Source organism: Cherax quadricarinatus, chromosome 23, assembly GCF_038502225.1.
Source record: "Cherax quadricarinatus isolate ZL_2023a chromosome 23, ASM3850222v1, whole genome shotgun sequence".
Classification (NCBI taxonomy): domain Eukaryota; kingdom Metazoa; phylum Arthropoda; class Malacostraca; order Decapoda; family Parastacidae; genus Cherax; species Cherax quadricarinatus.
In genome coordinates, this window is record NC_091314.1 from 37,580,071 (window position 1) to 37,595,149 (window position 15,079).

The window sequence follows — 15,079 nt, forward strand, 5'->3', positions numbered from 1 at the left end:
GCCCAGCTGCCGATGATCGGCAAGCTGAGAGCGTTGCCTCCAGTTCTCGAAGTGTAAAAGGCACATTATACTGTTCTTCTCTGAGAGAAGAAAAGTCCAAGGGTACTAACTCTCTGGCAGACTTTGAGGAAAGAAATGAGGGGCATAGATGGAGCCCTCGGGAAATACAGAACAGGTGAGTGCCAAGTTCAATGGCAACGTCGAGAGGGTTTGCTACATCAACACCAGCGACCCGTAGAACAGGAGCCGGGTCAGGAGAGTATTTACCACTCAATTTCCTCACTTTTTTCCAGACTGCACTCATAGAAGAAGCAGAGGTGATGGTGGAAACAGTCTCACCAACAAGTGCGTTTAGCTTCACGGATGACACGGCGAGCGATCGCACTCTTCTGCTTAAAATCAAGAAGTCTCTCAGCGGTTCTACTGTACCGGTACCTGCCCCATGCAGCACGTTTCAAACGTACTGCACGAGCACAAGCAGGAGACCACCAAGGCACGCACTTCTGAGAATGCCTGCCTGAGGTTTGGGGTATAGAATGAGAAGCCGCGGTATAAACTGATGTCGAGAAGATGTGTAGGAGCTCATCAATGGAGGATGAAGGAGGAACCTCAATAAAAGCAGTGAGGTGTGAGTAAAGATCCCAATTTGCCCGATCAAATTGCCAGCGAGGGCTACGGAAAGGTGAATAGGAAGGAGAAGTAAGAATGATCGGAAAATGATCGCTGTCATGCAAGTCTGGTAGAAAAGACCAGGTGAAGTCTAGTGCAGTGGAGGAAGAGCAGACTGATAGATCGATGCAAGAGAGAGAGTGAGTACGAGAATCAAAATGGGTGGGAGTACCTGCATTTAAAACATGGAGTGGGTGAGAGGCGAGAAAAGCCTCCAACTGGATGCCACGTGAGTCACAATGAGACCCCCCCCAGAGGAAATGGTGGGCATTAAAATCACCAAGTAACAGAAGTGGTGGTGGTAAGGATGAAACAAGAAAGGCAAAGTCTGGGATAGAAAATGCCCGAGAAGGAGAGAGATATAAAGAACATATTGTAAACCACTTATTCAAGTAGATACGGGCTGCAGTGTAATGCAGCGAGGTATGGACAAATAGTTGACAGTACGGAATATCATTGCGTAGAAGAAGGGCACTTTCATTAAAGGTCCCATCTGAGAAAGGATCCGAAGAATACAATAAATTATAGCCTGAGATAGGTTGGAAAACAGCCGAGTGTAATTTTGGTTCTTGTAAGCAAGCACCAACAGGGAAAAACCTGGAAAGCAACATCTGAATTATTATTATTATAATCAAAAAGAAGCGCTAAGCCACAAGGACTATACAGCGCTGCAGGGCAGGAAGGAAGCGAGGGCATCAGGTGGCAAAAGGGAGATGGATGAGCAACAGGTTACGGATAACAGCGGGGCAGTGGATGGTGAAAGGGTAAAGGGCAGCAAGAGACTGAACCAGAAAGGGCTGAGGGGAGTGCGAAAAGTATCATCAGAGTTTGTGGAGTAAATCAGTCGTTGTCAAGAAGTCAATGAGAGAGTCAGGATTAAAGGAGGGTCCATCAGCAAGAAGGGAAGGTAAAGAGAGAGTAGGAGAACGAAGACGACGTTGGAGGTAAATTCTGCGTGCTCGTTGATAGAGAGGGCAGTCTAACAGAATGTGGCTAATCGATACTGGAACTTGACACTGCTCACAGAGAGGAACAGGGTGCCTCTCCATGAGATACCCATGAGTAAGACGAGTGTGGCCAATGCGAAGGCGGGAGAGAGTGGTCTCCCAACCTCGGCACTGATGACAAGAAGACGGCCAGTAACCTATGCTCGGTTTAATAGAATGAAGTTTGTTACCGAGCAGAGTTGACCAACGTTGTTGCCAACGGGTGCGAAGGTGGGTAGCTATTGCAGCAAAATAGTCCAGAAATGGAACACCTCGATAGGAAATTGGTAGGTCATATACTGCTGACCGCGCAGCAGTGTCTGCCTGTTCATTGCCCTGTACGTCGACATGACCAGGGACCCAACAAAAAACAATATCTTTATGTTTGGTAGAGATACGGCGTAGCCAAAGTTGGATACGGAGAACTAGGGGATGAGATGTATCAAATTTTCGTATAGCCTGTAGAGCACTAAGGGAGTCTGAGACTACTACAAATGATGACACAGGCATAGATGCGATACGAATAAGTGCTGCAAGAATGGCATACAGTTCAGCAGTAAAAATGCTAGCTGAAGATAGTAAATGCCCTCGTACGACGCTGTCCGGAAACACTGCTGCGAATCCGACGCCGTCTGAAGACTTAGAGCCATCTGTGTACACAGCGGTGGCATGAGAATGGGAGTGGAAGTGATCAAGAAAAAGAGAGCGGGAAGCCACCGTAGGCAGTTGAGCTTTCGAGCAAGGGAGTGAGAAAGAACAGACCCGAACAGCTGGAACTTCCCAGGGGGGTAGGGAAAAGTGAGATGCTACATGAACATATAAAGGTGGTAACTGAAGGGAAGACAAGAGTGAAAGTAGGCGAAGAGAAAAGGGACGGAGCAAACAGGGGCGGCGAACGAATAAAGAATGTCTACTAATATCGGTGACCATTCTATAAATGGAAGGATTGTGTAGATCGTGAGAGCGTACATAGTAACGAAGGCAATGGGCATCACGGCGATCAGACAAGGATGGAACATTCACTTCTGTATAGAGGCTCTCAACAGGGGAAGAGCGAAAAGCACCAAGGCACAAACGTAAGCCTTGGTGATGGATAGAGTTAAGGCTAGAGAGAGTAGCAGGAGAGGCCGCGGAATAAATCTGGTCACCATAATCGAGTTTCGATAAAACGAGGGCTGAATGTAGGCGAAGCAGAGTTCGACGATCAGCTCCCCAGTAAAGATGAGCAAGGGTTTTAAGAAGGTTTAGCCGGCTGTGACAAGTTGCCTTCAGAGAGGTAATGTGAGGTTTCCAGGTTAACCGACGGTCAAAGAGAAGGCCTAGAAACCTGACTGTATCACGTTCGGGGATACGGGAGCCATAGAGATACAAAGGATGATCGGAGATAACAGAGCGTCTAGTGAAAGTAATTTGGTGAGTTTTGGTACTTGAAAATTTAAACCCATGTGTGGTGGCCCAAGTGGAAACACGGTCGACCGCATGCTGGAGAGAAACTGCAATAAGGTGACAGTCAGCGCCTGCACAAGCAATAGCGAAGTCATCAACATAGAGTGATGACCAAATATTGGGTGGAAGAACAGAGGCCAAATCATTTATAGCAAGGAGAAAAAGTGTTGTGCTTAGAACACATCCCTGAGGGACACCTTCAGCTTGGACGAAGTCCGGGGAAAGAACATTATTGACTCGAACACGGAAATGTCTGTCAGTTAAAAAGTTCTTAAGGAAGGATGGTAGATTGCCTCGGAGGCCTAAGGAATGGGCCTGGGCCAAAATATTATACCTCCAAGTTGTGTCATATGCCTTCTCAAGGTCAAAAAATATGGCAATAACTGAGTGATTATTCGCAAAGGCATTACGAACATACGTATCCAAGCGTAGTAAGGGGTCTATGGTAGAACGACCCTTACGAAAGCCATATTGACTAGCGGAGAGACTGTTGTGAGTCTCTAAATACCACATTAAACGTCGATTTACGAGGCGTTCCATCACTTTGCAAACTGCACTTGTAAGAGCGATGGGGCGATAGTGGGAGGCATCATGTCCTGTAGTACCCGGTTTGCGGAAAGGGAGAACAATGGCAGATTTCCACAGCTGGGGAAGAACTCCTTGTGCCCAAATAAGATTGAAGAGGTGTAAGAGGACTACAAGGGCTGACCGATGTAAATGTTGTAACATACGAATATGAATGTCATCAGGCCCAGCTGCCGATGATCGGCAAGCTGAGAGCGTTGCCTCCAGTTCTTGAAGTGTAAAAGGCACATTATACTGTTCTTCTCCGAGAGAAGAAAAGTCCAAGGGTACTAACTCTCTGGCAGACTTTGAGGAAAGAAACGAGGGGCATAGATGGAGCCCTCGAGAAATACGGACCAGATGTGTGCCAAGTTCAATGGCAACGTCGAGAGGGTTTGCTATATCAACACCAGTGACCCGTAGAACAGGAGCCGGGTCAGGAGAGTATTTACCACTCAATTTCCTCACTTTTTTCCAGACTGCACTCATAGAAGAAGCAGAGGTGATGGTGGAAACAGTCTCGCCAACAAGTGCGTTTAGCTTCACGGATGACACGGCGAGCGATCGCACGCTTCTGCTTAAAATCAACAAGTCTCTCAGCGGTTCTATTGTACCAGTACCTGCCCCATGCAGCACGTTTCAAACGTACTGCACGAGCACAAGCAGGAGACCACCAAGGCACGCACTTCTGAGAATGCCTGCCTGAGGTTTGGGGTATAGAATGAGAAGCTGCGGTATAAACTGATGTCGAGAAGATGTGTAGGAGCTCATCAATGGAGGATGAAGAAGGAACCTCACTAAAAGCAGTGAGGTGTGAGTAAAGATCCCAATTTGCCCGATCAAATTGCCAGCGAGGGCTACGGAAAGGTGGTGAATAGGAAGGAGAAGTAAGAATGATCGGAAAATGATCGCTGTCATGTAAGTCTGGTAGAACAGACCAGGTGAAGTCTAGTGCAGTGGAGGAAGAGCAGACTGATAGATCGATGCAAGAGAGAGTATGAGTACGAGGATCAAAATGGGTGGGAGTACCCGTATTTAAAACATGGAGGGGGTGAGAGGCAAGAAAAGCCTCCAACTGAATGCCACGTGAGTCACAATGAGACCCCCCCCCAGAGGAAATGGTGGGCATTAAAATCACCAAGTAACAGAAGTGGTGGTGGTAAGGATGAAACAAGAAAGGCAAAGTCTGGGATAGAAAATGCTCGAGAAGGAGAGAGATATAAAGAACATATTGTAAACCACTTATTCAAGTGGATACGGGCTGCAGTGTAATGCAGCGAGGTATGGACAAATAGTTGACAGTACGGAATATCATTGCGTAGAAGAAGGGCACTTTCATTAAAGGTCCCATCTGAGAAAGGATCCGAAGAATACAATAAATTATAGCCTGAGATAGGTTGGAAAACAGCCGAGTGTAATTTTGGTTCTTGTAAGCAAGCACCAACAGGGGAAAACCTGGAAAGCAACATCTGAAGCTCACCCCGATTACCCCTGAGGCCGTGGATATTCCACTGTAAATAGGCCATGATTGGCGATGAAGAAAATATCAGGAATCTGTAGGTAAAGGCACCTACGGACTAGAGGGGTTAGAAAAGTCAACGTGTGGTGGCATTGGAAGATGTTCAAGTAGCGAAGGAACGGAGCGTTGCGAAGAATGGGGTTGTGAAGATGGAGGAGAGGGAAGAGAAGGAACAGGAAGTGAATCAGTGTCCATTGAAGGTTTAGTCTCTGCAATATATTCTGAAATGGCTTCAAGTGTTTCTGAATTCAAAGATGTATGGGAAACCATATTGGAGATAGGAGGAGGAGGGTGAGTAAAGATTGGGACAGTAATGGACTGTACCAAAGTAGAGGGGGAGGGAAAAGTGTAAGGGACTGGAGATGAAGTGTGGGGGGGGACAGAAGAGGTAGAAACCTGGGAGGTGACAGAAGAGGGAGAAACTTGGGAGGGGACGGGGGTGGAAGGCATAGTACGAGGAGGAGGGTGAATCTCCACACTTGTAATAGAGCCAGAGAGAGGGGAAGAACTAGGTACAGAGACTGGAAAGGTAAAGTGTGGAGGTGGAAGAAGGGAAGGAAGGGGCAAAGAAGATTTGAGCAATGTGGATTTTTTGGACTTCTGAGTAGAGGGGCGATTGGTATTAGGTGTCGTACGAGGTCTTGTCGATACTGGGGCTTGTGAGGAAGGACGCGAAGATGTGAGAACAGACTGAGTTGTAGTCGGGACGTCAGAGCCAAGGACAGCAAAAGGATTAGATGCCGTAGTGGCTATGGGAGGGGTAACAACAGAGGAGGCTGCAGAAGATGGGACCCCAGAAGTGGGGGGACGTTTGGAAACACGAGAATAAGAAACACGGGGTAGTCTCCCTTGGAGGCGGAGATGAGTAACTGCCATAGCATAAGGGAGACCTTCTGCCTCTTTGAGGCAACGGATTTCACGTTCATTTAAGTAGACCTGGCAACGGCGGGAGTACGAAGGGTGAGCTTCATTACAATTAAGGCAAGATGGAGGTTGACTGCAAGATGTATTAGAATGGTCGTCGGCACCACAGACTGGGCATTCGGCCATAGATCTGCAATATTTCGCTGGGTGACCAAAACGCCAGCAATTTCTACATTGTTGCGGTGTAGGTATCACCTTTCGAACTTGTAACCGATGTCCCGCGACATATACAGAGGACGGGAGTTCTCGGCTGTCAAAAGTTAAACGAGCCACATTGCAAGGGTAACGTCTCCGCCCCCGGGCAGGAAGGACATAAGTGTCTACTTTGAGGATTGGGAGATCCTGGAGTTCCAGCTGTTCAAAAATGTCATTGCCACATGACTGGAAATTCTGTTGGACTATGGTATGGGGCAGAATGACAGTACCACTACAAGAATTGAGAGAAAGATGTTTTTCAATAGTGATAGTAGTAGTATCGATATTCGAAAGGAGAGAAAGATCATGAGCTTGGGTAGCATTCTGGACAGTGACGATGCGCGTACCGCTCTTGAGAGCGTGAAATGAAATATCTCTGCCAACATGACGCAGGAGCGCTTTGGCAATACTATGGTCAGAAAGGTAGGCAGAAGAAGAAGTTGGTCTTAAAGTAAAGAATTTAGTCCATTGTGTGGTCCGAAACTGAGCGTGGAGAGGGAGTGCTTGACGTGTCGGTCGTTTCCGAGTAGAATGGGAAGGTAACGACGGAGCATCATCAGGAGATTGACGTTGGCGTTTAGGAGTAGGACCGGAGTTGGTCCGGCAGGAAATGGGTGGGCGATTCGAAAATTGCCGTACCGTAGAGGGAGAAGCCGGAAGCATAGTCAAAGGAGAGCGGAGTTCAGACAAATCGAAGGAGTCAGTCGAAGCCCCGGTACCTGAAGCGGGTGAGGAAACAGCACCAGCAAGAGGTACAGGGGCATCAGGAGTGTCCGAAGAGTGGTCTAAACACAAGGCAGGGTCAGAATGGGGTGCAGTATCAAGAAGGGGCCCGGGGGTAGTGGGTTCATGGACTAGGGCTGCCATGGTTAGGTTACTCCTTTGCTTTTTGTTTTTAAGAAAAAAAAAGAAAAGAAAAGAAAATAAAAATAAAAAAAGAATAAAAAAAGGGGGGAGCGGGGAGGAATAGTTCCCAGGAGGAATGAAAGGGCCGGAAATCTCCCTCCGCGCCCAAGAGGACCTCAGCACCGCTAGTAGCGCAGATGCAGCATGGAACCCGTGCCATACCCTACCCTTCATGCCAGTAAACCAGCAATCCGGGATAGCAAGCGCACATCTGCCGAGCTACCTCGGTGGACAAAAGAGAGGGCGGCCGGATATCCGCCACAAAGCATACCTCCTTCGGCCACCACCCCCGGAATCCGAAAGGTGGCTTCCAGAGATACACCCGTCACCCGAAAGACACCCAAAGCTACTCCGGGATACCAGAGAGGGATCGGGACATCCCCAGGCAATCCAGATTCCACGGCAAACTACGCCACCGCCAAGAACCTCAACGGAATGGGATGGACCCCGGTGTCCTTTCCCCTACCTAGGAACTAGCGCGCCTGTGGGAGAAATCCCAAAGGCCAAAAAGAGGAAGGGCAAAAGGGAGGGGTGGGGAGGATGGGATAGGGGAGGGGAGAATGGGGGGTAATTAGGTTCGGTCCGAGGAAGAAGACCGACAGGGCTAATTCCTCGGACCAAGAGCCTCTTCACCACGCCAAGGAGCCCCCCTTGAAGAGAGGAATGGGATGAACACCACCACCTCTACCTAACCTAGGAGCTAGAATTTCAGAGGAAAAGACCCCAGAGGACAAAAGCAGGAAAGGACCAAGAGGGAAGGGATGGGGAAAGGAGGAATGGGAAAGGAGGGATGGGGTAGGGAAGGATTGGGAGATAATTAGGTTCAGTAAGAGGAAGACCGAAAGATCAAATTCTTCAGGTCAAAAGCCTCTTTACCTTGTCAAGGAGTTCCCCCTTGAAGAGGGTCTGAAGTGGATCCTGAATGCACTGACAGGTATGACAATCTATTAATTGATGTTGGACAGACAGTGCGACCTGACAATCCTCACAGAATGGTGTCAGTGAAAGTCGAAGGGCCCTATGTGATGTGTAAGGATATATAAATTTGACATTACTAAATTCATTACCAACTGGAATTATAGTCAAAATCTTGTACAACAAAAGGAATTTGACAACACACTGCAATATACACATTTATTTACCATTCACTTACATACAATAATTTCAATATGGAACACATCAGGCTATGAAAGAAACCCCAGGGAAACAATTTGTATATCAAAACTTAGCTGTAAAAAGAAAAGTCCTTCAATTTTGCATTCTAATACAGTAAACTTCCATAATTTGCACAGACTACATTCCTGAAACCGGCACTATCAATGAATATCACTACTTAAGGAGTGAACATGAGAAGAATAGGTCTTCATTCTTCAAACCTCCGAAAAGCCCAAAAATTAATAGTTCTTATTTAATATTACTCATTGCACAAGCTCTCATTATTGCCTCATTGTGAATTTATGTGAAATGTTGATTCTCTAATACTGACCCATGCACCACCCTCTTACCATGTCATTAACTCATTTTTTTGTAAAAGGCGTAGTTTCTCACTTAACTTTCTTATCACAGTACTCCTATTGGATGCCTAGACTAATAACTAGAAATGTGACAGGGCAATGAAAATGGTCCACTGAATGAAAACAATCTTATTGTACATGTTCAGACACTAACTGCATGAATAGAGGGGGGAGAGGGACAGACTGTTTACATCAGTAATACTAGGCCTTCCTCACCTTCAAAACACAGATTTGCCCAAGGTATGAAGGAAAATTCTCTCATTTTGGTGCAAAATGGTAATGCTGCTAATGGATATAAGGTCGCATGAATTATTAGAATAATGCACATCACGTATCACTAGAGGAACAAACAGGATTTGAGCACATGGCAAGCTGTCATAAAACTAGCAGGCAAGTGCTCTAACCACACCACCATGCCAGCCTAACTTCCCTAGTGTACAGAAACATTTTTAGTCAGGTGAATCTCATTAGGTCAGCATGGTATAGTGGCTAGAGTCCTCTCCTTCAAATTTTACAACTAGCTAGTAATGGGTTCAGATACTATCCAGTTTTTTTTTTTTTGTGATGTTATGATTTAGCAAGTCTTTTCATATACACTAATGTACATTAAAATTTTGTATAGGCAGTATGCATACAATGTATCATACTGCATATATACAAATAAAACCTTTGATAAATATGATTATTCATCCATTACATAAACAATTATTTTCAGTAAGGAAATATCAATATTCTACCAATAAATTAGTGATGAATAATATTTTTTCTGCAGAATAGCCTAATATTTTATATAAAATAAATACGTACTACAAAATTGTTTCCCTGGTTTTCTCCAAAACCATTTTCTTTGAGTTATTTCATATCAACCAGGGCCAAATTGTTAACATTCTGGGAGGTTCAGTTAATAGAACTATGGTCTCAATATCGCCGCACCTTCTCTTGAAGCCAAAAGAGCATTCTTAATACCTTAAAATAACAAGTACAGTATACCATTTACAGTATCAACATTTACTTCCTTACCATCCCCAGAACACATCATCAATTAAGCCTATTTTTACCCCATGAAATAAAATTCTTTAACAGGTTTGTGCAGGCAGTTCCACTTGGTTGCAGATTACACAATCAACTATCACTGCCATTCCACAATGTTACAAGGCAGACCATATTCTATATGAGTAATGCAGGCCACTGTTTCACACCTACTCTACAATATACCATACAACAGACTTTTAACAACTTTAGTAACAATTCATCAACCACTTCTGAGATTACATGTGACTTGTTCTTATGCAAGGGACTTTACCCATGCTCAAGGGAAATGTGCTTTAGCATTAACTTTTGCAGATGTTACTACCAACAGTTCAGCATCATAACTGAAGAGACACGCAAGATAACAGCCGTTTTTCATAAATATACCAATGCCGAAAATGCTGCATTTACAAGCTTGTAATAACCCAAAAAGCAATAATCTACATGATAAAGCAAATAAATTCAATGCTACATGTCTGAATGGAATGTCTAAGAAAAAAGTGTTATAAAACCCTACTGGGCAACACGCCCTGACAAGATGCAGACATGCAGCTAAAAGGTGGAAATCAGATGACTAGGCTGGTGCTAAACAGTACAAGAGAAATATAAAAGTTTATTAAAAAGTGCTGTTAACTTAACTGTCTGTCCAGTGCTTGACAATGAACTACAAATGCAACAAATTATCATCCTCATATTCCCTTATAATAATTCTCGTAATGTAAAAATAAGAAAACTTTACACACAATCAATAAAGTTAGTCACGGCTCTTTACAAATAGAATTCTAACTTATGTGATACAAAATTTACAGGTTTTTCCATTACACACGTATGTACGTAAATGTGCGCGAATATGTGCACATGCATGAATTTGTGGATGTTCATGCATGTGTGAATGTGTACATGTATATATATATATGTGTGTGTGTGTATACATATGCACGTGTATATGTATGCGTGTGTGAATGCATATATGTATGCATGTGTGAATGTGTATATGTATGCGTGTGTGAATGCGTATATGTATGCATGTGTGTGAATGTGTATGCATGTGTGTAAATGTGTATATGTGTGTGTGAATGTGTGTATGCATGCATGTGTGAATGTGTGTATTTTATATATAAATATAAAAACACACTAACCTGAAAATTTTTCAGATGACTATGAACATATTATCCAAGGCTGTGAATGTGTTTAGATTTTTTCTTTACTTGCAACTCACAATCAGAAAGAGCAAGTAATTTAAGCATGAAAGAACATCTTGAGAGTTCTGGATCATTATAAAATAAAACTTTCCTATTCTAGGCAAATTTATAATTTAAATTCCAATATTGTCAAGTTTTGCTACATTATAATGTTTATCAACTTTTTTTTTGTGAAACAAATGGTTAACTTATAGATCTTCCTATTTACAGACAGGATTCTATTTGTTTTATTAACCTACAAAGTGTCACCAGTACAAAAAATAACTTTGCTACCAGCCTCAAGTCCTCTGATACATAAAATTACCTTGGATAAATGCATGTTTATTAATAAATAAAGATATGTGAATAATTTATTTACATGTAAACTTTTTAGATACTCTAAGTTGAAATCAATTAAACTTTGAAAAATGCTTTTAACTTTAGTTTCTTGTGTAACAAGATTTAATTACCAAATTTAAAATGCTTTTTACTATCATTCTTATTATCTTGAAACTGATTCAAGTGCAGCTGTCATGAGCTTTATAAGAGCTTATCTGAACCCTCGGCAGCATTTACAAAACCAAGATACCAGGCATATCACAAGAGGATTTCTATCTTATTCTAATGGGGAAAGTGCCAACTGATATTAACGGTACAAAAATGTTTTTGCATGTCAAGCAGAGCAGCCTAACAGTACAAATAACTTTAACTAGGATAGAGGTTAAGATTGATAATGATCCAAATATTACTAACAGACTGGATTGAAAACTTTTCCTTACCAGATCAACATGTTTGTTTACTAATAATAGTGATGTATGCACAATATCCTATTTGGAGATTTTATGATTAGCCACCTCATGACCACAGATAGTTTTCCTCATGTCAATTTGACTAATACAAACAGCTATGATGACCATCAGGAAAACAAGAGCTCTTTTAACTATGAAGGGTCTTGATCTGAAGCTTTCCTAAAATCCCAAGATCCATATCACTTGGTTATATAATTTGCAAAAAGCTTCTTTATTTTGAAGTATGATAACACTAAGCAATTTCAAAAGTTGAAGTTGAAGACTGCTAAGTCCCTACTGCTGAGAAAGCCCCCACAGCTGAGAAAATATAAAAGTGACATTTACATGAAATGGAGATGTACTTCACTTGATTCAAGGCCCACGAAACTGCTTAACTACTGTCTACACCTCTGACCAGTATATATAATACATGTCTTTGCTGCCCAATAATGCACAATAAGAACCAAAATATGTCATAATTACAATCTGTTATGAAGTCTACATTAATAACTTACTTTAGGATAAATTCTATACAATAATGATCTCTGTACCAACTTTCATGCATCTCCAATTAATTTACATTAATGAATCCACACATCAGGAATGAATGGAGCTACTCATACACAGATTTCTTTACAACTATGAACAGGATGCTGGAACTGACCAACAAAAGTCACAAAAATTCTGCAGCCGCAAAGTTTAACCCAAATCCTTGTAAGATCTACCAGCAATGTTGATATCAAGCAATGGTAAGTCCTTCACTGACAAGCTCAAGTAATGTGCATGACTGTTATCAATAAAATTAATACTTGCTACAAGACCAATGTAACTTGGGATTGCATCCTGGGAAGTAGAAATTAGATAACCTAATGCAATAAATAATTTCTAAGGTACTGTCAACTGATACAAAATCAGATCTGCACATTTAAGTGCGATTTTTTTAATATTCAATAATAACTAATAAATTGCATTCATTGCGATACACTAGGATTCAAAAGCATACAAAAGGACAGCGGCACCCGGTCACACCCACTTCAAGCCCCCTACATACATACGCACATGCATACAGTATACACACCTGTTTCACTCCTAATAGCTATACACATCTTTTAAAAAACCATGACTGGGCTTCACAAATATCCTCATGCTGGCCTCTTGATCCTATTGCTAACTGAAGTCCTGCCCTCTATTGATTGACCAGTAACCTTAATACAGCCATGGACACACCACACACTAAGTGACAGGACTTTTAAACAATTTACTACTAGATATTGAAGCTAATGATTCCAAAGGAAAATGCATTCAATAGCAGTAGCATCTGATTTAAATGCAAAAAAAAAAAAAAAAAATCTTTTCATTAATTAGAAACTGAGTTAAGAGCCCTGGTAAGACTGCACGATTACTGTCAAATAAAACTAACACAATAACAAAAATGACTCAAAGCAACATTGAAGAACATCGGATGAAACAAAGACAGTCATTTTTCTGGTACACCGAGAATATTCATTCAAGATGACATTCATTCACCTTTTCTCAGCACTACTATAGACATTTCAACAAATATTCCACTTATAATTTAGAATTGACAGCATTTTACCATAATGGGAATTGGATGGTGTTTCATTGTTGCTGCATTTTAAGTCACATACTCCTTCAGTAGCATTAGTGATTTTTTCCACAATGGTTCCAATCTTAGTTTATTTTTTTTCAGTTTTTCAAAAGATGTTATTTATGAGCTATCACGAAAATGGTCTCTTGGGGTTAAAATTGTTCCGCTAACAAATCCGCCAAAATCTGTGCCGTGGATTCTTTACTGGCACGGATCGTTAGTCGGTACATCTGAAAAATAAATTTATAATTAACGTCACAAAAAAAAAAAAGTGATAAATTTATATCATAAAATTCACTCCAAAAATCTTACTCAACATCCATTAACCTTTATGAGTAACTATCACACAGATCTACATTATTGATGCCAAGGTCCCTCACAGGGATCTACATCATGAGCTCAGTTCCTAAGCTGCAAGATGTAAATTTTGACCTAGATACCAGAGAATGGGTCTGTACAGCAAACATGCACATTAAATAATTCCTGTCTCACATGGTGCATGAAAAAAAAAAAAACTGACCTTGTGTTGGGTTTTAAACTGACATCGAAGTGTTTTTCTTAGATGGTTTTTTATGGTTAAATTATCTGTCTCTTGATATCTGATAGAATGGAAAACATACTACTGAAACAGATATGATTTTGGTTGATTTCCAGACCAGAAATAGCTTGAAACTGGACTCAAAGTAGCAGCAGAAATATTCGCTTTTTGGCGATTTTTTAGAGGAGAGGTAAGGCCTCCCTACACCCCTCCCCCCCACTTTGTTTAATGGGTATTTAATAGGTGCAATTCAATTGCTTGGACACCAAAACCATGGCCAATCATTCTGGTTATATTTTTTGATCCAAGAAATCAAGTAACTTCTATTTTTTGTGATGATGAATTGAAAATGGAAGACAAGTGTTATACAGGAGAGGCATGGGGATGAGAGTAATGAACAGAGGAAACGTTTTAGTGCCTGGAATTTGTACATTATTTATTTTGGACTTTTTTATTTGTAATTTTTTTAACTGTGTAAAACTTGCCAAATAACTGACTTCTGTGCACTTTATAGGGTAGCTGTAATAGTTGAATGGGCAGTTTCTTGTATTCAATCAACAGAACATAAGGCAAACTAGCAAAGAAGCTAAGAATTTGGTTGAGTGGAGCAATGGAATTGCAGACAAAAAACGTTATCTATGGAGGCAAAGAAGGGAATGTATGAAAGTATAGTAATACCAACACTCTTATATGGGTGTGAAGCTTGGGTTGTGAATGCAGCAGCGAGGAGGCGGCTGGAGGCAGTGGAGATGTCCTGTCTAAGGGCAAAGTGTGGTGTAAATATTATGCAGAAAATTCGGAGTGTGGAAATTAGGAGAAGGTGTGGAGTTAATAAAAGTAATAGTCAGAGGGCTGAAGAGGGGTTGTTGAGGTGGTTTGGTCATTTAGAGAGAATGGATCAAAGTAGAATGACATGGAGAGCGTATAAACCTGTAGGGGAAGGAAGGCGGGGTAGGGGTGGTCCTCAAATTATTATTATTATTATAATCAAAAAGAAGCGCTAAGCCACAAGGGCTATACAGCGCTGCAGGGTAGGGAAGGAAGCATGGGATTTGGATGGCAGGAGGGAGGGGGGATGATCAGCAGGTTACAGAAAACAGCGGGGCAGGGGATAGTACGGGGGTAGAGGGTAGCAAGAGATACAAGTAGAAAGGGCTGAAAGTATCAGAATTTGTGAAGTAAGTCAGTCGTTGTCAAAAAGTCAATAAGAG

At 42.1% G+C, this 15,079-nt stretch overlaps 1 protein-coding gene across 5 annotated transcripts in view; it reads right to left on the reverse strand.

Moving 5' to 3' along the window:
* Positions 1–13,383: 13,383 nt before the first annotated feature.
* Positions 13,384–15,079, reverse strand: part of AP-2alpha (adaptor protein complex 2, subunit alpha) — a 252,484-nt gene continuing 250,788 nt past the window's right edge. For all 5 annotated transcript variants that reach the window (XM_070088089.1, XM_070088087.1, XM_070088091.1 and 2 more), the window contains exon 20: positions 13,384–13,560. In XM_070088089.1, the coding sequence (XP_069944190.1) occupies positions 13,483–13,560 (78 nt within the window). In that variant the 3' untranslated portion in view covers positions 13,384–13,482. The remainder of the gene's footprint in view (positions 13,561–15,079) is intronic.